This window comes from Chinchilla lanigera, unplaced genomic scaffold, assembly GCF_000276665.1.
Source record: "Chinchilla lanigera isolate Chin_1 unplaced genomic scaffold, ChiLan1.0 scaffold00033, whole genome shotgun sequence".
Classification (NCBI taxonomy): domain Eukaryota; kingdom Metazoa; phylum Chordata; class Mammalia; order Rodentia; family Chinchillidae; genus Chinchilla; species Chinchilla lanigera.
In genome coordinates, this window is record NW_004955434.1 from 3,820,371 (window position 1) to 3,848,154 (window position 27,784).

A 27,784-nucleotide genomic window follows, 5' to 3' on the forward strand; every position below is an offset into this window, starting at 1 on the left:
CAAAACATGGGCAAGTCACCTCAACAGTCTGAATCTCACAGTCCTCACTTGTGAACTACAGGTGAGTCCTAGATCTGATCACATGTGGGCTACAGATACACCCAAACCTACCTGTCCTGGCCTGTGGCACAAGGTTCTTGTGAAGACTAAGTAAGAGTACTTATTCAGCACAGCGCTGGGGCACAGCATACAATCAAGCTGAGCTGCCGTTCAGCCTTCTGTCTTGATTCCCCCTATTTGAGAGGCATCAGGCTCACCAGGAAAGCCTGTTAACACACACTCCAGGGCCCATCCCAGTTTCTGATTCAGCAGATATGGGCTGGGGCCTGCGAAATCTACACTTTCACAGCAGTCAGGTCTCACACACTCTCTCTCTCTCTCTCTCTCTCTCTCTCTCACACACACACACACACACACACACACACACACACACAAACTCAGCCAAAGTTCGACAGTGGCTCTGCCATTGAAACAACTTTGTACAGGTCAAGGGTCCCCTCTGTGCCTGTTTCCCTGTCTACAAAATAAAGATAGAGAAGCAGTTCCTTCCTGATGTGAGCGTGGGGAGGAAATAAGCCAAAGGTGTAGGAAGGCCTGGCAGCCAGGCAGGTGCTGCATGCAAGCCATTACTACCAGAACACTGCTTGTTTGCCTGCATCATGCCTGCCCACCTTCACTGGCTTTGCTCTTCGTCAGGAGGACCCCGATGTGCCTGTCGGGTGCAGGTTGGCCCCGGGGCTCAGGGCTGGGGCTATGCGAGTGGAAGTGCTCCTGGCTCCTGCTCCTGGGGTGCTCATAGCGGGGCTCCGGCTGGACCCGGCGGCGATTCTCCCCAGACGGGCTGTCCTGCCCATAGGCCTGGTGGTAGGCGTGTTCATAGTTCCGCTCATAATCCCGCTCGTAGTCCCGGTCGATGCTCCGGCCGCGGCTGCGGTCCCGGGCACGGCGATCATCACGGTCCAGGCCTCGCTCTAGGCTCTGGCCGCGGCTGCGGTCCTGATCTTGGTGTCGGTGGTGGCCACGGCTCCTGTCCAGGCTGCCCTCCCAGCTGCGGTTAAACTCTTCACGGCTGCTGTGCCGGCTCCTCTCACTGTACCCGCTGCGGAAACTTCTGCTATCGAACTCGTCCATCACATCAAAAGCCCGGTCATCGTGACTGAGGGCAGGGCTGCCCTGGAGTGGGGCCACCTGGACTATCCGTGGGCGCTTGACTACCTGTTGTCAAACACACACACAGTATGGAAGAGGACAATTACAATAAGTAATGAAGAGGGGGCAAGGCACTAGCTCTAGTTTCATTTAAACTGTGAGCCTCTCCATCCACAGCACCAGAAAAACAAACAAACACCCTGCATCCCTTAAACAATATTCCTGCTGACTCACTAAGCTTTGGCTTCCTCATCTGGAAACAGGTCCAATAAGAAACTCACAAGGTTAAAATAAGAAGACAATGACTATGAACCTGAGTCCAATGTTGTGATCTAAGTATACTAGTACCCATGATACAAAACCAATACACAGGGCTGGGGATTTAGCTCAGCGGCAAAGCGCCTGCCTGGCAAGCGCAAGGTCGTGAGTTTGGTTCCTGGTACTGGAGAAAAACCAAAAAAAAAAGGAACCTCACAAAACCAATACACAAAAAGCAACAGCACTTCTGTACCACAATAATGAACCCATGATATAGTTCCATTCACAATGGCCTCAAAAAAATTAAATACCTAGGAATCAACCTAACCAAGGAGGTGAAAGACCTCTACAGTGAAAACGGCAGAACTCTGAAGAAGAGGACATTAGAAAATGGAAAGCCAGCCCTAGTTCTTAGGTAACAAAATACTGTTGAAACGGCCATATTACCAAAAGCAAGCTGCAGATTTATTGCAATACCTACTAAAATACCACAGAACTAGAAAAAACAATTCTAAAATACATATGGAAGCAGAAGAGCCAAAGCAATCCTAAGCCAAAAGACCAAAGTGGGAGAACCACAATACTGGACTTCAAGTAATACTTACAAAGCTATATGAACAACAACAAAAAGCACTAGCACAAAAACAGACACACAGACCAATGAAATGGAAAAGGAGACACAGAAAGAACCCCATACACTGACAGCTGTCCAATTTCTTACAAAGACACCTAAATCATACACTGGAGAAAAGATAACCTCGTTAACAAGTGGTGCTGGAAAAACTGCTTATCCATATGCGCAGGAGATTGAAAGGAGAGCCATCTCACTCACCCTGTAAGAAAACCGAATTAAAATAGATCAAAGACTTGGACATAAAAATAGGAATTTTGAAATTGATGGAAAATAACCTAGGGAAAACACAAGAAGCCACAGGCAGATGTAAGGACACCCAGTGTCACCCCAATATCAAGAATCAACAAGTGTGATAATGCCAAATTAAAAAGCTCTGCACAGCAAAAAATCAATCGGCAGAATGAAAAGATCAACCCGCAGAACGGGAAAAAATTTGTGCTACTCTTCTAATAAAGGACTATTATCTAGAATATAAAATTAATCCTCCCAAAACCAATGACCTCATCAAAAAAATGGGCAAATACACTTAATAGACACTTCCTAAAGGAAGTACAAATGACTAATAAGTACGTAAGAAATGAAATGAAAACAACTTTGAGATTCCATTTTATCCCTGTTAAATAGGCTATCATCAAAAACACAAAAAGCAACACATGCTGACAAGGGTGTAGAGAAAAAGAAAGTCTTCTACACTGTTGGTGGGAATGAAAACTCAGGCAACCACCATGGAAATCAATATGGAGGTTCCTCCAAACACTGAAAATAGAAATTCTGTATGACCCAGCTATGTATCTCCCGGATGTATTCCTAAAAGACTTAAAGACATCATAACTATAGTGATATATGCATTACCCATGTTCACAGTAGCTCAACGCAGAATAGCTAAGCCCTGAAAACAATCTAGATGCTTAACAACAGACAAATGGATAAATATTACTCAGCCATAAAGAATAAAATCATGTCAGTTGTAGGAAAATGGATGGAACTTGATTCTATAATGCTAAGTAAAATAAGTCAGACACAGAACATTAAATAGCACATGGTGCTTCTCATACAAGAGACCTGAAATATAAATGAGTAAAATTACGAAGAGTGGCAGGAAACAAGAAGGCGGACTTTTGGGGGAAGATATTGAGGGGGAGAAGGAAGGAAAGAGAGAAGGGGTAAAGAGACTGAAAATGATTGAGACATTATATACATGTACCAATTTCCCCAAACAAACACCACTCTTCTGTATCACAAACTTACATTTTTAACAGAAAAAAAAAAAAAAAGTAATACTATCTTCAAAATCTGCTTCTACTCAAGTGTAAAAAAGTCTCAGAGGCCTTATGCCACCAAGTTATAAAAATCAAATGAAAATTAGAATGTGGCACATTCTATATTTAATTGGCTAGACCAATGGTGGCAGACCTTGGGCACGCATGCTGCAACGGACTATATCATTCAAAGCTCTGACTGGCCGGAGATACTGCTCAGTGGCACAGCACCGGCCTGGCAAGCACGAGGTCATGAGTTCGATTTCCTGTACGGGGGGGGGGGGGGGGAAGCTCTGATGGTTCGTCATCACTGGCCTAGACCCTTGTAAAAGTTAAAGGTGCAGCGTAGGAGCTAGGGCAGGGTATTCCAGATTAATGGGGAATAAAGAAATAAAGCAACAAGTGGGAACTTGGATCCTTAAAGAAGGAAAAAAAATGTCTATCAGACACATCTTGACATACTGTAATTCCAGCATTCTGCGAGGCCGAGGCAAGAAGATAGCAAGTGGAAGATCTGCTTGAGCAACTTAGCAAGCCCCTCTCAAAAATAAGTAAATAAATAAACAGGGCTGGAAATGTAGCTTAGTACTAAGGGGGAAAAAGAAATCTTAAGGTATGGATTGGGTATTAGGTGATATTGCAGTAATTAATATTCTTAGACATGATAACAGCAGTATAGTGGGTAGAATGCTTATTCTTAGGAGATGATGATGAAGAAAGCAGAACTGCACCGCAACATGGCTGCAACACGGCTGTCTGCAACCCAGCTCAGAGAAGGGAATCTTGGGCCTAAGGAAAAGGCCCAGAAAGGCCAGGAAGATAACAACACATCTCCAATAGTCCATTACGTTGCCCTCCAAAAGTTCTGAAGATCCAAGTACTACAGCTAAAGGGCCCATCAGTTATGTAATTCCAGCAAATGTTCAGAAGCAAGTGGCAATTTTCTTCTGGATACAAGAACAAAATGCTACGCAGGCAAAGCTGAATGTGAAGCCAATACTTACGATGGCGGCGACCTTCCCGCTTTTCCTTAGCTGCTGAACTGCAAACGAATGGAGCACACCCTCCATGGAGGTGCCGTTAACCATGACCACCCTGTCATTTTCTCTATAAACAGGAATTAAAAACAGGTCGTGAAAAACTTACACAGAATAAAAGCAGCAAACCCACCTAAGTTCTTTCTGTCAGCTTGCTCTGAGCAAACACAATAGAAACCACACAGCTCAGTTTTGAGTGTTTACTGGGAACCATCCGGGTAGAAAGAGATCTGCCCTCCTCAGACCACAGTCACCCAAGGGTGTACCCAGCTGTGGGGAGGCCTGGCACCGAAAGGAGTTCCTTTGTCAGTGCTCTGCTAGCCATGGTGCATGGTGGGCTTTGGTCTACAAACACTCTCCCAAACAGGGTATATACATTTGCACCTGTTTTGAGGGAAGGAGGTCAAGAGCTTACCCCAGGTCCTCAAAGACAATTTTAAGATCATAGAATCCTATGGCTTCAGCTCATCCTAAAAAATTATTTTAAAAATTTATACTGCTCTATATGAAAAACTACTAACTCAAAGTTTCCTTATTAAAAAAAATTTTTTCCTACCAGTGCTGGGGATTGAACGCAGGGCCTCATGCATGCTCAGCAACTCTCTACCCCTGAGTACCCTGACCAGTCATCCTCATTAAACCCTTCAACACTAAGAGTTTAGGGGGGGAGGTTTAAAATTCCATATTTAGAAGTGATTCTGAAACCCAGAAGATATGTTTGTAACTATCTTCTATGGGGAAAACAGCCTTCCAAAGCTGGATGTTCATCATGGTTTGGAGATTATTAAAACCATTATTAAAAGATGATATATTACTTACGATTTAAAAACTTCATGTTAATTTTTTTAAAATTTAAAAAAGTACACATCAACCCAAGCACCCTGTCCAGCGCCCACTGGCACGGCTGGTATGGGCTTGGGGAGGGGACAAAGGACACTCACTTAAGCAGACCATCGGCAGGTCCACCTGGAAGCACATCAGAAATGACGATGGAGGTCTCTCCATTTTCAAAATGGGGGTTGTCTCTGCCTCCAGACACTGCAATTCCAAATCCTCTTTTGGAATCCTGTTCATTGAAGTTAGGAGAAACACACACACAAAAAATCCTTCTGTAAGTGGCTTTCAGGATTTACTACAAGCACTCAATAAAATAAAAGTCAAATTAATCACCAGAGACAGCTCAGGAACAGATGGGCTTATAGAAGTAAATGAAAACCAGAATACAGTGTCACTGTAAGAAGCTGACAGGTTTATAAAAGGAAATTCCTTATCTAAAAGGAACAGCCTCGTGGAAGCTGGAAAAGATGGACAGTGGAGACTACTGGAGTTATCAGGAAAAGCTGGCAGGCGCAGGGGAAGGAAACAATGTCTTCTGTCTCAACAGGGATGTGCTGTGCGAAGCACCAACTGGACCTGCTTGGGTCAAGCTGTTCTGAGCGGAACAACTTCAGTTAAAACGGAGTCTGAAAGAACTCATTTTAATTCCAAGTTCAATGAACTGGTGGTTTCATTTTTAATACAGGGTTAAAAAGTACCTGGATTTTAAACACAAAATTACAGTAGTGTTGAGATTTTATGAGAACAAAACACTAAGCCCTTTTCCACATGCACAGAAATGAGAAATCAAGGTATATTAAATCTAGGAGTGCTAGTGACCCAAATAATACACTATTCTACTTAATTTCAGCATTTACAAAAGTAAACCCAGTTTCATCCTCGGTCAAGGCTGATAATATAAAAATCTACTAGGAATGAAAAGAAAATCTTTAGTCCCAAAGAAAAGTTCCTGTGTGGGGCCTGCTATGCTGACTGATCACAAATATTTCAAACTCAAAACACACTGGCTCTAAATTTGGCAGTACCAAGCATCTGGTTTTAAACAGTCAGTTCTATCCTCTATTACAAGCGCAAGGAGTCCCTCACTCTTTCCAGTTTGGAGCCCACAGTTCAAAGGACACATGACACACTGGTGGAAAGGATTCTGAGAGGAGTCAGAGAGAGGACTAGAGTTGAAAACCACAGCCTAAACAGGCATAACTCCTCAACTAAACAGTTTGGGGTTACTGACCCAGAAGTTTAAGCATCCGGGCCCTGGGCACTGACCCAGTGACATTTTTTCCTACCTGGATTAATTAAACAAACATTTAATTTGAAAATTATCTTTACATTAATGATAGGGATCAAAGCTCATTCATGGTTTTAAGACTGAAAGGGAAACTTCCTTTTTGGAGGAATTTACAATCCCTCCAGAAAGTGACAGAGCCTGGAGTGGCTCAGGGCGGGAAGACATCATTGTTGGACTCCCCTGTCTAGCATGTGTGAGGCTCTGGGTCCCACGTGGGGGAGGAGGGCGGGCAGAGAGAGACAAAGAGAAAGAGATGGGGAGGGGAGAAAGGCCCTGGGTGAAGTTCTAAACTAGATAAATGACTTAAACTGTCAGTTGCTATGCTTTCTTAGAATGGAGCTAACACCTATTGTGGTTACTTTGGTTTTGGTTTTTCTCCGGTACCGGGAACCGAACTCACGACCTTGCGCTTGCCAGGCAGGCGCTTTTGCTGCTGAGCTAAATCCCCAGCCCCTATTGTGGTTACTTTGAACTCTGCTGTCAGAATAAAAAGGAATGGGGCTAAGTTCTACTTTTTCTTTATTAGTACATGTCTGCAATACATAATGATTACATTCATTGTGTGGAGTTGGTACATGTACACAACACATCTTAATTCCTTTTTTAAAAAATTAAGAACTGATGACCTGCCAGATTCCATGAGTTGGAAGCTGCATGTAATACTTCAGTGGCTCAAAAAAGGTAATACCCATGAAACAACTTTTAAATTAAGTTAAAATATATTTATGTGTGGTATTCTACTTTCCCATGCTCCTTAATATAACCAGGGTGGGACAACATGTTTCCTGATTCCAAAGCCAATCTTTTCGAACTTACTCTGCATTTAAAACTAATTTGAGGGAGTTATAAAGTATGTGCGTTTTGATTTAAATTACACAAGTTGTAAAAGTTACCTGAATGTCCTTAAGTAGTATGGCCTTCCCCTCCTTTTCTTGCTTTCTTTCACAACCTGTTCTGTCTGGAGATAGGTGAATATACTAAGTAATCTCTAGAACGGTCTATCTTATACAGACCTCAGCCAAAAACCAGGACAGCAGCCCAGTCCTTGTCAGCAGGCAATTACTGCCAGCTAGTACCAACAATGCGTCAGCCACCCCAATGAGGAAAAAACCAAAACTGCATGTGGGCCAAAAGAAGAACCATGAACTATAAAACGCAGAACACAACTGTACAACATATGACACATGCAGAACTCACCTTCTGTAGGGTCACAGTGTACTGTTCCCATTTCAGTTCCTCCATGCCTGCTGCCTGTTTTAAAACAAAACCAACTTGATTAAAACCATAAATGTCTCAGTGCTAAAAATAAAATTATAATTCAAAATGCCTCAATATATATATAGTCTTCCTCACACTTTCTATACACCAAAAAGGGTCAATATGTGCTCAGAATGTTGTTACCTATTTTCCAACCTATTCTCCTTCCATGAAATGGTCATTTTAATAATAATTAAAAAAAAAAAAAAACCTAGTGGAATACACAGGGAGAGACTGGCCCTAAAAAAGGACAAAATGTTAAGTGCTAAGAGCCTTTTATTATCACCACCCACACTGCAATAATAAATCCCTTTTTAAAAAAATCTCAAACAGCCGAGAGTAGTGGCGCATGCCTATAATCCCAGCACTCAGGAGGCTGAGGCAGAAGGATCAATGCAAGTTCAAGACCAGCCTGGGCTACACAGTGAGCTCAAGGCCAGCCTGAACTGCAGAGAGAGACCCTGTCTCAAAAAGATCAAAGTGGGGGAAAAAAATCTCAAACGGCAAACTAATGGCTCTTCCAGAACTGAAGATTTTTAGGTCCAGGGAACCCAACAGATCACAAGCATGGTAAAGTAAAAAAAAAGAAAAGAAAACCACAGGCACTTAAATGCAGGGCATCTCACTGCAGAAAGGGTGAATGGCTCTTGAGAGGAACTAGACCAAAAAAAGATTACAAAAGAACAATGACAGCTGACTTCTCAGAAGTAGTAATGGAAGCTAAAGACAGTAGAATAAAATCTTTACAAAATCTATCAATTAGGTGGCAGAAAAGGTATTTATAAAAACAGAAACCAGGTCAGATTATTAACACAGACTAGCGATAAAATAATTTTCAAAGGAAAAATTTAGGAAAGGAATATAATCTCAGAAGGAAAACCTAATATGCAAGAAGAAATACCAGTAAATGTAAATGCACGCTGACTATATATAATTATAATAATGTGTAATTTCTAAAACAAATAAGCTAGAACTGAGGCATTTGGCAAAATAGGCACTTCAAGAGGACTTAGTCAAAATTGTCATAAAAGTTTTATCTGGGAGCAAAGTAAAGTTGCTGGTTAATTTTAAGTTTCATTAAGTTAAATAGACATGTTAAATTTTTACAACCGTACAGGAATAATGATAGTATGTAACTTCTAAACTGGCAGAGGAAAAATAACAATTAATTCAACCAAAAAGAAAGCACATGACAAAAGGGAAAATGTAAATAAAGCAAACGTAAGAGAAGACAGAAGAATACAGATAAGCATAATATTAAAAAAGGGGCTGTCAGACTGAACTGAAAACAAGAAAGGCCAGCTATACGGTTTTCTGTTTTTTTGTTTTGTTTTTTTTTGGGTTTTTTTCCGGTACTGGGAACCGAACTCACGACCTTGCACTTGCCAGGCAGGCGCTTTTGCCGCTGAGCTAAATCCCCAGCCCTAGCTATACGGTTTTTAACAGCAAATATGTAAAACCCAAAGATACACAGTCATCTATATAAACAAACGGCCTTATTGGACTTATATACAAATTAAGAATAACTGTTATTTTACATTTAAAACAAAACTTTTAAATCAAATTAAGCAATGCTGACAGTAATAGGAGAAACGGAGAAGAACTGAAAAGTACCCAGACAACATGCTTCTTTGTTTCCCAGTTAACACACACCTCGGCTTGGGGAAAAACTCAGTATAAAAGGCATTTATACTAACGGATATATTTGAACAGATCTTTATTCCCTTTGGTAACAGAGGGCTACGAAAAGGCAATTCTGTTTGCACAGAGGAAAGTAAACTAGTGACAAGAGCTGATTCCTCACGCTGAGAGAGATGTGTGCTCCCATGGTTCCCTCCGCCCTCTACGTCCTCCCTTCTGGGACATCACCGCGACCAATACCATCTGGGGCCGACAGATCAGGATCCTCAGAGCCTCTGCGGTTAGACAACAACAAAAGCAAACAGACGGGGTAGGGGGCACAGCTCTCTGCTGTCTGTAGTTGGGCTGGTGGGCAGAGTTACTGAGGTTAAGCGAAAGCACAGCCATGTAATGCAATTAGTGTATAAACACTCCAAAGGATCATTATCTAAACTATGTAAAAACCCCAAATTATTTGCTCACCATGACCACTGTTACTTGGTTTAGAAAAATGACTTGTCCCCTTAAATATATACAATTAATTTTTGTTAACTGACTGAATTTTCAGGTGAGATTTTTATCTGTTGCCTTTGTTCCGCTGTCCCCCAGAACAAAGTGTCTGGCATCCACAGCAGGTACTTTAAAGGTTTTTCAATAAATTAAGGGGTGGTTACACTATCAATTCACCATTCAATTAATATGAATAAGGCACTGATTTCTACTACCTGTAAGCTTTGTTTTAAAAATTCCTATTAAATTCAGCATCTTTGTACCCACTACTCCTTTTTTTTCCCTCCAGTACTGAGGATTCAACCCAGGGCTTTCACACTGAGCTATATCTTCCGCTTTTTTTTTCCTTCCTCATTTTTTCTTTTGAGACAGGGTCTCACTACATTGCTAAGCTGCCCAGGTTGGGCTCACCTTGTGATCCCCCTGCCTCAGCCTCCCAGAGTGCTGGGATTATAGGTATGCACCACCACAGCTGGATCTCTGCTTCCCTAACAGCACACTCTAGGAGGTTAGGCTGGTCAGAAAGATCCCTACTGCAAGGCTTTCTAGGTGTGCTTTTAGAGCCATGCATTTCTAGAACATCAATACATGTCTCAATTTGGATTTGCCTGAAGTTCAAGACAAAATAATATTTTCTCTTACTGTGCAGGATAAAGGGATGAATCAATACATGCAAACTTAATGCAATAACTCAGTTTTCCATAAATTTGAATGTATACTTCTAATACCAGATTATAAAAAAATAGCACAGAAAAAATGGACTATGAAAAATTATGTGTCTAACACATTTAACACGTTCCTGCTGGTTTGAGCCATCAGTGCTACCACCTGATGAGACTCTCCTATGCTACCCAGGGGGAAAGTCATGCATGTACCACCAGCAGTCTGGAGCAGCCTGGCAGCAAGACACATGAATTATAGTCCCATCATGAATGTGTTAAACTATGCGGATATGAAAAATTTTCAAAGATCATATTCTATTTGAAGACTGCATATTTTATTTTATTTATTTATTTATTTATTTTGGTTTTTCTCCGGTACCGGGAACCGAACTTACGACCTTGAGCTTGCCAGGCAGGCGCTTTGCGGCTGAGCTAAATCCCCAGCCCCAGAAGACTGCATATTTTAACTGGCTTTACAAATGTAACACAACACGTAGAAGTATTTCCCAGGTATGTATTGTATTATATCTTTTCAATAATTAGTGCAAGTCTAGATATGGAGCCATCCCAGGTTTTGGGGTGGGAGAGAGTTGTGGCACAACTGTCTTTTCAATCTTTCCTATGGCTACAAGGCAAGTAATGGGTTGGAAAAAGCAACCAAGTGTCAGACACCTTCAAAGTGTAGGGCTTTAGTGACTTTTTAAATATGGCTCCTGTAAATCAGATCCATGTGGTGGTATTTTGGGATGTTTGTTTAATGCATTAGTTCAGACAAGATTAGCAGTAGTTCCCTGCTACTTGTTCTTTTCAAGTGAAAATGGCAGGGAAATAAAGAAATACATATTAAATCCCCAAATTGGCATTTTCCAATACGTGGCAGTTTAACACACCTAGATTTTAATCACAATGGATATGAGAAAAAAATTTCTTAAAGGGAAAAAAAAGCAGAAACCCAATTAAACTCTTGTAGTACGTGGGAAATGGTGATCCCTTTCTACAGAACACCTCCTGGTCCTTGCGCCCTGCAATTTCAGACAAGGACTTTGTAAAACTAACCCATCACCACTTGGAAATGACCTTAGGAGCCCATCTGCTCCTGTGAGCTCATCTTCTCAGTATCCTCCCTGTGTCTGAAGACTAGCGAATTTCAACAAAGTACATCAATCTGCCAGCTTTTTGTTGTTTTTTTTTTTGGTCTTTTTTGAGCCCCTGAGTGGCTGCAAGTAAAGAGTACACCAAAGCTCAAAGCAAGGAGGCAGCGTCCAGCTGAGTGTCTCATTCACCGTCAGATGAGTCTTTTAGAGTACAGCACATGAGTGTGACAAGAAAAGGGACAAAGACATGACGGTCTGGTTAAGATAAAGGAGGTCTAGAGGGGCATTACAGAAGGGACAGGTGGCCCAAGAAGCTTTTTTTTTCTGTCTTTTGGGGACAAGGCCTCACTATGCAGTTCAGGCTGGCCTTGAGCTCACTTTGTAGCCCAGGCTGGTCTCACACTCACAACAATCCTCCTGCCTCATTCTCCCAAGGGCTGTGATTACAGGCGTGAGCCACCATACCTGGCTTTACCAGTTGTTTTTTTTAAAAGTTGCCAACTCTTCTTTAATATAGTTATATCCTCACATTAATAAAAATCATTACATAGGACTTGCCTCCCTAAAATTTACTTAAAAATCATCAGGAAAAAATGAACAAGTACCGTGACAATTCTAGGATTAAGAAACACTACAGGGTGTGGGACAGCACAGGTATCCAAAAAGGAGCGATATTTTGGTTAATAGCTTTGGTTAATAGCTATGTTAATAGCTATATTTTGGTTAATAGCTATGTATATACTGAAAATAATTATTTAACTTCCACTAATCTTTTTTATTTTATTTTATTTTTTGTTTTTTTAATTTTTTGGTGCTGAGGACCAAACTCAGGACCTCCTGCTTGCTAGGCAAGCTATCTACCGCTGAGCTAATCAACTCCTAATCTTTTTTTTTTTGGTACCGAGAATCAAACTCAGGACCTTGCGCTTGCCAGGCAGGCGCTGTGCCGCTGAGCTATCCCCTCAGCCCCTCATAATCTTTTTTTTCATGGTGACTGTTTTCGATGAAAAATAGAGACTACAAGGAAAAGACTGGAAAACATACCAAAAAATATTAAATTTCCCAAGAAGCTGTGCTATGACAAGATATTTTTATATTTTCTCTTTAAAGTTTTGGAATGAAAACTTATCACTTACCCAAATAAATGAGTTACTGCAAAATTTTATTTTTAAAATGTTGCTCAAGTAGAATGAAGCTGGCTTTTGGGATTCAGGATCCTTTCATAATGAGATGATACTGTCTCAGAATTCCTGTACTACCTGCAAGGGAAGTTTTAATTAAATTCTCAGGAAGTGGTTCACTCTTCTACCATACCACACCAACTGAGCTCAATCCAGTTTTTAATTAGACCTTGCACTGAGCAGCCTCATGCCTAAAGACCTCCCTCACTTGGTATGAAACTGATCAATCTCTAAGTGGCTGCTTCTTGCCTATGGTTAAGATGATCTATTAACCATTAACTACTTAGACAAGATACTAAAAGAGTATAGGAACTGGATGTGGTGGCACATGACTGTAATTACAACACTTTGGGAGGCTGAGGTAAAAGAACTGCAAATTTTCCCAGCCTAAGAAACTTTAGCAATTTAGCAAGACTCTCTCAAAAAAACAAATATAAGAACAAACAAACAGAAAAGCTAGGCATGGTGGCTCATGACTGTACTCCCAGCACTCAGAGGCTGAGGCAGAAAGATCACTGCAAGTTCAAAGTCAGCCTGGGGTACAAAGTGAGTTCAAGGCCAGCTTGAACTGCATAGTGAAACCCTGTCTCAAAGAGACAAAAATGGAAAAACGAAATAAAAACAAACAAACAACAACAACAAAAAGCCCCAAAAGGCTTGTGAATGTAAACTCAGTGCAAAAGCCCTGTGGGTTGATTCCCAGTCTGCAAAACAACAAAAAGGTATGTTTTGATAATTAGGGGATAAATTCAAACTCTTAATTAAATGTTAGGAAATTGGGGTGAAAATAAATTTTGAGGGGCTGGCAGTGCAGCTCTGTAGTACAGCACAAGCCTAGAATGCAAAAGGCCTTGGGTATGATTCGCAGTCCCAATAACTAAAATCTCAACAGCTCCTTTGATCATTAAAAAGACATCATCACTATGTATATTTGGCCCACAGAAATGTGACTTCTTGCAAAAACTTCACAGCAAACCCTTAATTCTTTCACTCTTTCACTCACGCATTCAAAAATATTTACCGAGCATCCACTGTGTGCAAAGCATTTGGTTTGTGGCACTTTGGGTACTAGTGACCAAAACAGCCAGCGCCTTTGTGCAGTTTACCAGCTACTCATGGGCATACGCACAAAGCAACCAGTGTGTGTCTCTCCTCCCTTGCTTGCATGTTATCTCTTCAGAAACACAAAGCACACCCGTAATCGCACATTCCTCAGAATATCAGCTCCAAGTACATCCCCAAGGACAGGCTGTGGCGTGCACTGGCTTAGCTGACAGCTGAGCTCATGTCATTGCAACTGGGCCAGCGGGTTCTGGCCCCACCCGACCTGCGCTGGCTGTGCACAGCTCAGAACTGTTACCGATATTCAGTCTTTGTCACTATAAATGCCTGCAGGTGGCTGCTTAGCATCTGGGGAACTTTCCATGCACGGCCACAGTAACAACTCATGAGTCAGTTAAAGGTACGTCAGTTCTACGCAGTGGTTTTTCTCCTGGGCAGAGCCCTAGAGAAACGTGTGTCTAAGTGCATAAAGGGGCGCAGTATTCACAGAAGCAATGCCAACCCCTGGGAACAACCCAAGTATCTATCCAGAGCAGAATGGACAAATACATTGTGATGCATTACTGAAATACAATGTTGTACTGCGATGAGAAGGAACAAATCCCAATCGTACCACCAAAACAAAAGACCCACCACAAACATACTGTTGAGCGAAAGATCCTCCAGAAGGATTTATAAATTATGATATCATTTTATATAGTTCAAAAAGGAAATGTTTCATAACAGTGTGAATATAGGACACTCTTCAAAAAAGACAAAAAAAAAATAGGGGAAGGGGGAAAAGAAAAAAAGACAAAGCAAAATATTAAAAATTCAGGATAAAGTGGCCCAGGAAAAAGGCAGAAGGTGAGGTGGGAAGGGACCCAAAAGACCTTGTGTTTCCCCTTGATGAGGGTCGACGGATGTGTGTGAGGGAATCATGGTAACTGTTATGCTTCATGCTTTAGATACTTAACGCTTTTATGGGTACCAATCATTTTGTAACTTAAGAAAATACAGAGCAAGTGAGTAAACAACAGGTACTTGGTTCCTAGCCAATGTCATACCGAATTCCAACATTTCTAACACAACTCCATGGGTGCAAAGGGAGAGAGGAGAGTGCATAATAATGTATCCTGGGAGTTGAGGCGGGGGGCAGGGGGGACCCAGGAAGGCAAAGAATGATGAGTGCTGCAGGCCAGGGTGGGAACACAGGGTCAGGGAGCCGCAGCTCTTGAAGATTCCGTGCTGCCTTTTCGATTCAAGGATCAAGATTCCAGCAGCAGGAGGACCTTCCACATGCCTTTCCTCATTGCTCCTGGTTATTTTTGCTTTTCATGTAACTGTAAGTCAGGGCAACCTCCCCCGTATTCATGCCTAGGAACCATGAAAAAAAAGTGAGCTAACTTTTCTATCATAAATAAAAAGCTTTGTGTTAATAGTAGCGTATCTGTGTAAAGAGGGAAAAGAATGAAGACAAATACGTATTTGACTTGTATTATTTTTTTTTTTAAATCCTCTATTTAATAAAGCTTTTTTGCTTTGAAAACCTTGAACAAATGGATTTTTTAAACCTCATATATTAGCTGGGCACGGTGGAGCACGCCTGTCATCCCAGCACTCGGGAGAATGAAGCAGGAGGAAGCCTGGGCATTCAAGGCCAGCCTGGGCTACACAGTGAGACTCTGTCCCGAAACACCACACAACAACAACAACAACAACAACCCTTTTCCCAATATATTTAAAGGAATAAGGAAACATTTTAAAAACCAATCACAAAGCAGCTACTAAACTCTCCACTTCCAGAAGGTAGTCCCCCAGAAAGGAAATTCAGGTTCTGTACGTCCAACACCTGATGCCTCGTAGTCACAGAGACCTCAGGAAAAACAGACTAATCACAAGCTGGCCATTAGGAACGCGCTTAGTAAAAAGTCCCAAGCCATAAAAGTAAACATGCCTGTTAGAGAATTACATGGGTTCAAACTTCAATGAGGAAAAAAGAACAAGTAAGCGAAAAACATTTTTCCTACAATTTAGAAGTCTAGAGCTAAGAATAATAAAACTAGATTTCTACAGTGTAAGAAAGCAAAAAGTTTTATCTCCAAACAAGAAATTCTCATGCAAAAACAAACAAAGCAGTATGTTCAATCTGTGCCTAGGAAGCAAAACCACACTACCGGTAAGAGATTCCCAACACTCAGAAAACAGCAGCCTAACTCACAAATCCAGTAAGAAGCTATCGCTTTCCCCTGGATGTACTAAAAAGCTAGAAAAATACTTCAAAACCCACCACTGACTACAATCTGCAATCTCACAATTTGTTACTGAAAGCTGCCGGACCACAAATAAATCCGAGGATAAAGGAGTCACTGTGCGAAGAGGCTTGCTCGCCCTCCCTTCCTGCAAAGCAAGGTTGGGGAAGAAAGGGGAAAACACACAGAGGGACTCACGTGGCCTTTCAATCTCTCCCACTTTTTCACAGCCTGGATCCATATGCTCTGGAGGACCTGAGCGGTCTTCATCTCTCTGCAGATGAAACGCCCTACCTCCCAGGCTGCTCACCCATTTCCACCACTCCACGTGGTTACGTAAGGCAGATACAATAGTGGCCCACATTCCCAGCAAATCCTGTTGTCATCTTGCACAGTGACACATCCATACAGCAGGGAGGCCAAACACTGAAAAGCAACACTTGTCAGGCAAAAAGAAAGCGGTCTGGATTTGTATCACTTTTAATAGTGTTCCTTTCCTCCCTCTCTCCCATGCACTGAACTAGACTGGAGTAGGTACTTGTTTTAGGTGTACAAGACGATCCACAGTTAAAGTAGAACTAGGTACAGCTGGCAGTCCATATCCACACCAAAGTCCTGCACCTTAGACACAACCAAGCAAGACTGAAGAGTTTTTAAAAAAATCTGTCAGTATTAAACACATAGATTTGTCATTATTCCTCAATACAACAACTATTTTATTTTCCTAGTGCTTATACTGCATTGGGTATTAAAAATAATCTAAATATATCTTAAAGTATTATAGGACACATGCAAATACTATGCTATTTTATGAAGGAATTTAAGCTTCTGCACTTTTTTTTGTCCCTGGGGGTCTTAGAAACCTGTCTCTCTAGGGCCCCAGGCCTGAGGGGTGACTGAATGGTACACTTCAGAGCAATACAATGGAATGGAATTTTTAGCAAGTACTTATTTATAGAATCTCCCATAAATAGAGTAAAATACACACACACACACACACACACACACACACACACACACAGAGCATACACCAGCTAGAAAAAAATCAGTAGTGTTTCAAGTAAACTGAACTGCTAATGTTACATAGAAATTAAAAGGCATGAAGACAGAATGTTTCCCATCCTTGGAGATAACCAGGGGAAGATAAGATGTGGGCCGTCCGTGCACCCCGGAGCCAACTCAGGGACAGAGCTCAGCAAAGTTCTGCCCTTTTCCTAAACTTGTCATAAATTCAGTAGATAAAAGAACTACAAAGAACTTAGCAACCGCTGTGTCTCTGTCTACCCCACCTGGAATGAAGGGAGGGGTAGGGGACTGGAAATGCAAAGTTTAGGATCCCGAACATCTAGCAAAGATTGTACGGCGTGACAGCTGAGGCTGAGATTTCAGAAGCATGGTCCTGGGAACCCCAGGCATCCTCACTATCACAGTATATGCTCTGTATCAGTCTGCATGCAGAGTGCACCATCTGGCTTGTTTGAGACCGGCATATACAGAAATATGGACCTTGACACGAGACTATAAAGGAAGCAACCTGAAATGGAAGTAAGAAGGTGAATTTTAAAATCACAAGATCTAGGATACAATCTTCATTCTGTCACTTAGCTGTGGGGCTTTAGAGATGTATCCTCTTTATAAAATGGGGATAAACCCAAATACACCTCACAACATCAATGTCAGCAAGTGAAGCAACCCACACACAACACCTGTGCTGAGGAAGAGCTAGAAAATGGTCACATCCTTCCCTGGAGTATGAAGGAGGATCCTCGGCAGATGAGTGGGCATGCAGGTCCTGTCTTGGGCTGTACAGACCTGTGCAGGTTCCACACTCACTAGCCAGGCCAGCCGGGAGCTGGTGCACTGGGTCCGAAGGGCACAGGCAGGAAGATCCAGGAAGCTGGAGGAGCTTTCCAGCCAGCTCTCTTCTTAGAGAATCCTTAGCAAAACCCACTTGATTTTACCCTGATGGTGAAATATACTTCCTTTCCTTAAATTCATGCATAAGAGCCAAAAGTCACAGGTGTCCTAGAATTTAAGAATTCCAGTAATTTCCAAAAGTCACAGTTTCTGGCAATACTTTTTATTTCACTGTGGGAAAAGAAATCCCACGAAACAAAATTTATTACCTTTATTACCATGTCTAAATATACAGTTCAGTAGTTGGTAGATGCATTTGAGTCACTGTGACAAAAATACATGATAAATCAAGTTAAAAGAGGAAAGATTTATTTTGGCTTATGGTTTCAGAGATTCCAGTCCATGGTCATCTGTGGGCCTGAGGCAAGGCAGAACATCCAAGGTGAAAGGGTTTGGTACAGCGAAGCTGCTTACCTTATGGTAGCAAGGAAGCAGACAGAGCAGGGTGACGATGCAAGAGGGCCGGAGGGGAAGAGGCCAGGGACATGACATATCTTTCAAAGGCACATCCTCAGAGGCCTACTTCTTCCAATTGGCCCACCTCCTGTTTCCACCCCCTCTCAGTAATGTCATCACATATGAACTTATCAATGGATCCATCCACTGATGAAATTAAGGTTCTCTGGATCCACTTACCTATCAGTAACACCACCATTCAGAACACATGAGACTTTTGGGAGACATTTCAGAACTAAGTCATAAAGGTAGGGTTTTAAATCTCTGTGAGTTTGAACCTCTATGCTGTAACTTAAGACTCAATGTGACAATATTAAGAGGCAGGGCCTCTAAGAGGTAACTTAGTGAAGAGGGCTCCAGGGAACTAGCTAGGACCTTTTGCCCTTTGTTGGCATCATGTGAAGACGAAGTGTTTGTCCTTTCTAGCTCTTCTGCTATGTGAGGGTACATCAACCAAGAATCATCTTGGAAGTAGAGCACAGCCTTCATCAGGCAACAAATCTGCTGGCGTTATGGTTTTTTGTTTTATTAGCACTGGGACTTGAATCTAGGGCCTTCTCATTGAGTTACATACCCAGCCCTTACTTTTCAATTTTTATTTTCAGACAGGATATTGCTAAGTTGCTTAGGGTGGGTCCCAAATTGTGATGCTTCTGACTTAGCCTCCTTAAGTGGTAGAATCACAGCCATATGTCATCTCTCCCCACTCTGCTTTGCCTCTTGATCTTGGACATCAGAGCCTCCAGAACAGTAACAAAGAAATGTATATTCTTTATAAATGAACCAGTTTCTGGTGTTTCGTTACAGCAGCAGGAAAGAACTAAGCAGTGCTGTGTTGTGCAGCCAATCTTCAGAACTCTTTTCACCTTGCAAAACTCAAGCTCTGGGTAGAGTGGAATCACACGTCTGTCTGCCTGTGACTGCTTACTTCGCACAATGTCCTCAAGTTCACAAGTCAGAACTTCCTTTTTAAGGCTACATTAAAAATAGTCCCCCACATATATCACACATCTCATGAATCCATTCATCCTACAATGACCACTTGGGTTACTTTCACCTCCAGGGTACTGTGACTAATGCTCCTTTGAACACAGGTGTGCAACTCTGAAATCACTAATTCTCTACTTACTCATCCAACCAACGCTTACCAAACACAGTGTGCTAGGAGCCAAATCAAAATCAAAATAGATTTAGCACTGCCCTAAGGCAGCTCAAGAGCTCACACCCGATCCAGTCAGGTGAACAAAGAGGATTCTGGAGAGCAGTGGACACTGGAACAAGGTTTGAAAGGAGGATGGGGGTGGGGGGTGTTCAGGGCCCAAAGGACAACACAGGGCATAGACTGACAAAGGAGGAGGGGACAGCAGAGAATGGCATCGAACAACTGCAGCCTGTACCAACTTGCACTCCAACCAGCAGCATAAGAAGGACACTGGGTGGGTAGCTGTCTCCATGAGAAGATTTTTCTTTTTTTAAGACAGAGTCTCACTATGTATTCAGACTGGCCATGAACTCCCTTATGTAGCCCAGGCTGGCTTCAAACTCACGGCGATCCTCCTGCCTCAGCCTCTTGAGTGCTGGGATTATAGCGGTACACCACCACGCCCAGCTCCATGAGAACATTTTATGAATCTAAAGAGGTACCTTCTCAAAAATTCCTGACTTCTCTATTCATATATTCCAGCCATACACCTGGCCCCAAGGATGGTAACAACTGACCCTAACTCACTGCCCAAAGGTAGTCACACAGTCCAGTGGGGACATGGGGCAACTCAGCACATGCAGAACAGCACACAATACACAAGGCTCATTTATTCAACTACTCCCTGACGGCCCAGGATGTGTCAGATACCGCAGCAGATGCTGAGGAAAACATGCCAAAGTCTTTTCCTCGTGGGCAGGGTTTTAACAGAGGAAAGACAATAAACATGTGGACATGTACTTGGGAAGCAGTGTCATGGGATACAAGAATAAAAAGAATTAATGGTAAGAAAATTTTAACAGCTCTCCCCAAAGAGAGAGTGGCAAGTGCAAAGGTCCGGGGGTGAGTAACAAGCTCACTGCATTTCCAATAGAAAAAAAGACTGTGGGACTGAGGTGGGCTAAGTTCAATGGGTTAATCCTAGCACAGAAAATGTGAAACTGGTCGGAGACCTAATCTACCAGACACCAAGGTGCTCTACTGCTCCTCCTACTGGTCAGTGGAGACTGGCATGGAAGAGTCGTGTGGTGTGAGGACTGTGGGGGCAGTGGACGCGGAGGCTGTGCAGCATAAGCTGGTGTCTGCGAATGGGTTGATGAGCTGCTGCCCGAGGCAGCACCAAGGAGCAGTGGACTGTGTCCTCCACCTAGCTGTGGGCAACTACTGACTCGAGGCCTGTCAGGAGGCCCCAAATACGTGCAAGGGCTGCTGCAGACGGAGCCACAGAACAACCAAGCCAAGGAGCGCAAGCAGCTCACTGACAAAGCCAAGACAGACGGCCATCGTTGGAGGCAAGGCCCTGGGTGTGGCAGGACGGACTGGGCTCATCAGACTTGCTGTGTCCACGTCCAAATCGTGAAGAAGACCGCACCTGAGCCTCTTCCAGGGTGCACAGGGCCACTAGAAGAGGGGGCTTCCATCCGTGCAGGCCCTTCCCTGTTCTCCCCTATACCCTTGTCCATGGCTTCTACTGTCATTGGCCTTCAACTTCCACGCCCCGAGACCTGTGCTTTAGTGGTGAGCCAAACTGAGCCCAGGTTTGGGAACAATTAAAAAATACTTTTTTAAAAAATGTGAAAGTGATTGCACAGGCACAAATTATTAACCAGGGATGGGAGGTCTGCAGCCGAAGGAGGAGGCACCAACCACAGACAGGTCCCGACTCCCACAGAGTCTGTATGAGCTCCAGGCTAAGACTGACTACCCTCTGTGTTAGGGTGGCATTCAATGGCATTCAACGTGCAGGGAACAGCAGGTGCAGAGCCAGAAGCGATAACCTGAAGGGTATGTGAGACACTGAGTACTCAGAGAGGCTAGGGAATAAAAACACAAGCAGGATCCCACATTTCCATCATGGGCAATGAACTTGTCCAAGTATCTTAATCTACAGCTTGGGAGCTTTAGAACACATACCTGCCCAGGAATTGGAAGACAAGATGGTTACAAGAACTGGAAAAGAAGGAAGTCATTAATATTTAGTAGGGCACCATGCCCGAGTGCTCTTACACTATTTTTCACTGAATGCCCACATGCTGAGTTAGCCACTGTCCTCCTTTTCACAAATACAGAAGAAGCCAGAGAATTCACGTAGCTACTACCACTGTCAGAGATAGGATCTGGGGCTAATGCCTGGCTGCAAACCCAATTCCTTTGCTACATGCAGAAGGTGACCTGTGGTTTTGTGATTGGAAAGAAGGGAGAAAAAACAAGGGAGGAAGGAGAAACAAGAAAAGAAAGATGAAAAAGAATGGCAGTGTAGCTCAGTGGTGTAACACATGCCTCACATGCCCAAGACCCTGGATCTAACCCCAGCAATGCCAAAGAAAGAGAGGTAGGGAGAGAAAGAAAAAGAGAAGGTGGGATAGGGAAAGGAAGGCAGAGGAAGAGAGGAACAAGACGGGAAAAGGTAAAGGAAGGAAAGGAAGCATCATATTTCCTATGGATCACAAACTCGGGAGGACATCATCCAATAAATGGCCAGTGCTTTTCTGCCTGAAGTTTCCCTCTAGTATTTTTGTTGTGACTGCCTTATTATTTTGGGAGACAACTCAAATTCTTAAGAGAGAAGGAGTACAGATAAATAGCTAGCAAGCCTGTGATGGCTGGGCAGCTGTCAATGGGATTCTGGGGTTCCTCTCCCTGCCCCTAGGGAATCAGTCTTAATTGTGAAGAATTTTAATCAAAAGTCTACTCACTGGACTTAATTTTGAAACACCTATCAAGTAAATGGGAGGACTCCCCCACCCAAGACAGAGAAATACCTGAACTATTCTTAAAATGAGTGACTTTCAACATTATAAACCAAGTCTTTGGCTCTGTGGCTGCAGGGCACTTAACTGCGGTTTCCTCCACGTTAAATCCTTGAGAGCAGTGAACTAGTTGCCAGTGAACTAAACAACCACTTATCAATGTTTACAGTAAAGGGTTTTGATCTACAAATATAAGTTGTTGTGGTTTATTCCATATTCACAGTATTTCACTTGTAAATGTGATCACAACATTCCTGCCAGCACCTTACCCTCCCTTCACTGCCTCACAGTGGACACAGCCTGGCTCTACCAGGTTATAGCCTCTATCCTGGTTAGCCTGGCTATATCCTTTTTAAAGAAAAAAGCTATATATAGACGCTTACACGCGTTTCTGACAGCTTATTAGAATTAGAGTAGATCCGAGTCTGACTGCTGAGGATATCAGGGTCACCGAGCTTTTGTTTTCAGAGTTTTTTTTTTTTTAACCCTGTCATCCTTTATTTACCTACAGTGAATTTTCAGTTTATATTTAAATAATAAAGAACCGGAGGGGATTGCAGTAGACCAGGGGACACAATCTGTAATTCTGAAAGCAGCTGTGCATTTAGACGCCAAGGCCAGAGTCCAGCCAAAACTGCTCCTCAACTCACCCTGAGCACGGGCCTCCACTCAATTCCACTGCCACTCAGTAAAAACAAGGATGTGATCATTCATTTCAGCGAGGCCAATTCCCACAAAAGCATCGTGCAAAATCCCAGTCGGTAAACCTTTAGGTAGGAGTTGGAGCTGTCATAAACCCCTGGCAATGCTGACCCTGTCACACGGTGCTATGAGCTCTGAAGACCACCATACACACACACAAGTCCACACTTAGCTCCTTTCACACACTCCCAGCTCCGTGACCTGCAGCAGTCTACGTGGTGAGGCTCAGCTGCCTCACCTGTCAAATGGGGCTCAAGATCCCTCCCTGTCAGAGCTGCGAAGATTTAAAAAGGGATTCTGGTACCGAGTCCTGCTTGGCCCCCATCACAGAACAAATGGTCTCAGCCACAGCCTCCAAGACGAATACTGCAGCGGCCAGTTGGTGGACCACTCCCGAGGAGGAAGAGCATATTTTCTTTCAGAAGAGCCCTGAGAACCGTAGAACCCCCCAAAATGAAAACATATATCCACACTAAAATTTGTACTCAAGTGCTGTCCCCAGCAGCATTATTTATAGTAACAAAAAGTAGAAACAGCCGAGGCGTGCGCCTACAGGTGGCAAGGTAAACAAAATGTGATATGCTCATATAATGATCTACAGTAAAAAGAAATGAAGTACTAGTACACACTATAACGTGGATAAAACTGTGACTTGTAAGTAAAAAACTCCACATGCAAAAGGACAAATGCTGCACAAAATCATGTGCGTGAAATGCCCACACAGGCAAATCCAAAGAGACCCAAAGCAGTGGTTGCCTAACGCGACAGGGGACTTGGGGGTAAACGGGGAATGACTGCTAACAGGCGAGGGGTTTCCTTCTGTGGCGATCGTTTGCACAACTCTGACTATAGTAAAAACCACTGACTGCATGCTTTCGCTGTACGGTATGTGAATTATAACTAAATAGGAGGCTTTTTTCTTTTGTTTTTAAAGAATATACCATAGATTTTGTACCCTGCTTAAATTCATGCTCTACCATGTACCACGGGCAAATTACTTCACTGCTCTTTACCCCAGTTTCTCCCATCTACAAAGCAGAGACTGTAATAGGACTCATCTCTGTAAGGTTGTTGTGATAATTTAGACAATACATAAACAAAATTCAGGTAGTACCTGCACATAGGAAGGGCTCAATCAACCTTAGCCATTATCAATATCATACTTTCTAAACTCTAGCCGGGTAGTGGAGCACGCCTGTAATCCCACCATCAGGAGGCTGAGGCACAAGGATTGTCATGAGTTTGAAGCCAGCCTGGGTTCCACGGTGAGCAAGCCTGGAGTACAAAGAAAGACCCTGTCTCAAAACAACTAAACAAACAAAAAACTATTTTAATCACTTTATAGCAAACAGATTAAAGTCAGAGGAGTACAGAAATTGGTGGAGATCATAAAAGGTGGCAGAGGATAGATTCTAACCTAGGTCAGTGTGGCTATAAAGCCTATCTTCTCTCCACTGAAGAACCTTACCTCTTCTACTAAACACCTATCACAGCCTGCAAAATCTACTGGTAACTGGTCCCTGGCCATCAAACCAAAAAAAATTTCGTGGTTCTTAAGAGTCTGGTCACTAGACCAACCACATCTTTCCCATTCTGACAGCTCAGAACATCTTAACCAGCTTAATGGCTACTTCCACAGAGTTGTCCTGGATCCCACCAAGCCGGCTTAGGAACTCCTTCGCAGTGCCTTGGTAAGGAGAAGGCTCAGAAAGTGAGCTGGGTCAGGCCATGTTTCTGCTTCACCATTCGACCCAGTAGTCCGTTTACAGACACATATCCAAGTTCCCTAATTGATGAACCTTTGAGAACACACACATTAAAAAAGAAAAGTCCTAAAACACAACATCACTGAGTGTTAACAACATGCCAAACACTGCTAAGCCTGTGAGTCTTCTTAAAACCTGGCCTACAAGACTTTCTCCCTTTTCCACATCTAAAAATACAAAGCTTAAGAAACTTGCTCAGCCCTAGAGGTAATAGAGGGTTGGTTGCTCACACTTTGACTCCAGATCTGCTTAAAGCCAATGTTCCTAAGATAAGAGGGAAAAATAAAATCAGCGACAATTACCTTTAAGAACTCTACATTCATAGTTCTGAGACTAAGCTATAATTTAGGTCGTTCTTATTTGTAATTACAAAGAAGCCATTAATAAGCCAGGAAGGCAGGTGCTAATTTGGCAACAAACACAGCCCTGACTACCCTATGATTTTTTCATCTGACTCAGCCCAAATAACAGTAAAACATAGCTTCACTTTTAAAAAACAAACATACTTATAAACCACCGCCCCATAACAGGTACCAAGATAAGGAAAATTATAAACTGCTTTGTCAAAAGGCAGGTTGGAAAGCCAATTATTAGAATTGCTCAGCTAAGTGCTGCCAGCAGGGTTGGCCCTGTATGACACACACAAGGTGTGTCCCTCCCAGACCTGCAAGGATGGCGCACGCAGAAAAGAGAGACTCAAAGTCTCTGCCATATGTTAATGAGCCTAGCTAACCCCATAAAGCCAGTGAGCCTACATACAGAGGCCTGAGCCTCAAAGACACAGCTGTCCTCTTGGAGAATAAATGCAGGGACTCACCACTAGCCCCCGCGGGGCCTGGTTAAAAATGCAGAGCTCACACCCTACCATGGTCCTAGCCGTAAGAATACACAGTTTACAACTGTCCTTAGCCAAAAGGCTGAGGAGCACTAAGAGTACGCATTTTAACTACAGCCCTCTGTGAAGACCAGCACGCTGAAGCTGGAAAAGCACTGCCTGCCAACAGCAGCACCCTCAACCCTGACCTTCAGCTGACAGTGCTGTCCAACATGGAAACCACCAGGCATCTGAGGCACCGAGCAAATGACATGTGGCTACTGCCACTGAAGAACTGGACATTTCATTGCATTTAATTAATTTACATTTGTAAGTAGTGCTGGGAAGCACAGATGCACACCTGTAATACCAATACTCAGGATGCTGGGAGGATTGTTGGGAGTTTGAGGCCAGCCTGCGTCTATAGTGAGTTCAAGGGTACAAAATGAGACTCTGTCCCAAAAAAAAAAAAAAAAAAGTAAATAGCCATATTTACTATACAATTTGTTAACTAGATCCCCATCAGATATTTAAGCAATTCTGAAGTTTTTGCTATTATAACACACGCCACAGCAAACGTTGGGCATACAGCACCCCACCTCACTCCCAAATTTAGTTAATTCTAGATTAAAGGGCATTAGCGATTTCTACGCCCTTTTAAAACGATGCCCTAATTCTAAGAGATTCTAGCAATTTACAGTAGGACATCCATGAGCCAAATACTCTTTCTCATACCACATTTCTCATGCCATTTTCAGAAAGATAAAAAGACTACTTCTTTTCAGAAACCATGTCTATAAAGAAGGATCTTCTGAGGGATCTTAACATTTTTCCTACAAGGAAAAAAAATCATGAACTTACACAGGCCAAGTGAGTAAAACCTGAGACAAATGATCCTTTGAAAACTAACTGGCTTTGGGCATTTTTATTTTAAACAGTAATTTTATTTTAAACGATTAATCAGGCGGATAAGATTCTAAAAGCTTAGGATTTCAACTGTTTATGTTATACGATGATATTATTATAAACTTAATAACTGACTGTGCTTTCCATGGACACTTCACAAGTCCCCACTGTACCTCTCAGGAAATCGACAAAGACCTGCCAGTCATTCTGGAAGGTACTCCTAGAAGGGGAGGGGGCAGCAAAACCAGAGACAGGAAGGGGAAAGGCGAGGTTTCCGCTGTCAGCTCCCATGCCAGTAAAATGTGGGAGCCAAAGCCAAGACACTGACAGCAATGCAAATGCAAATCAACAAGCCTGACTAATGACTGTGACTTAAGACAAGGGCATAAATGAAAATGAGGCAAGCTACACCAAAAGAATTAGGCTTCTACATTTTTTTTCTCATGATGAAATTTAAAGAAAAAGTTCAGATGTTTGAAACACCTGTTTCTGAAATTAGAAAGAGACTGCATTCCTTGATCTAGTATCTTATATGCTATTATTATTTAAATTGAGTTAAACTGACAGTCTTTGTACCGTTTTCCTTTCTTGGTAACGTGGGAATTTCAGAGACGGGGATAACTTATTTAAATTCCGAATTACTTATCATTGAGCTCCTCTCTAAAAAGCTGTATGTGCCTAGTAACAAAAACCCTGACAAAGAGTATGCGATCTTAAAACATACAAAGCATCCGAATTTCCCTTTTGGAGAATCTGTGGTAACCACAAGACGGGCAAAGACCAATGCCTGTAACAGAAGACTATTCCACTAGGTGGCACAGCGAAGTAGAAATTCAAAAGGAGAGGCTGCTGGTTCCCTGAATTCAAACTTTAAAATTTCAAAATGCAATTTAGGGAAAGACATGGATCTTAACCACGATAATAAAATCCCTCTACTAGAGCTTCTACAAGAGCCAAGGTAAATTTGCAAACAGGAAAAAGTAAAAGCAAACAATCACATTTTACTTTCTGCTCAATAACAAACAAGATGTTTATAAAAATAACACAAAAGCCTATTAAAATCAATGGGCACCCTATGAAGTTTCTGGCCCTGCTCTAGGTGCTGCGGAAAACTAAGGGAATCTAAGAGACCTGGAAATTGGAAAACAGCATGTTCGGGGGCTGGGGATTTAGCTCAGCGGCAAAAGCGCCTG

General features: G+C 42.6%; 1 protein-coding gene across 2 annotated transcripts in view; it reads right to left on the reverse strand.

The window, feature by feature from the left end:
- Tjp2 (tight junction protein 2) overlaps nucleotides 1-27,784 on the reverse strand; it is a gene marked incomplete at its 5' end in the record, with an annotated part of 141,873 nt that overhangs the window by 39,003 nt on the left and 75,086 nt on the right. For both annotated transcript variants that reach the window (XM_013516340.1, XM_005388570.2), the window contains 4 exon segments: nucleotides 672-1,215; nucleotides 4,305-4,407; nucleotides 5,279-5,403; nucleotides 7,660-7,713. In XM_013516340.1, coding sequence (XP_013371794.1) covers nucleotides 672-1,215; nucleotides 4,305-4,407; nucleotides 5,279-5,403; nucleotides 7,660-7,713 — 826 coding nt within the window.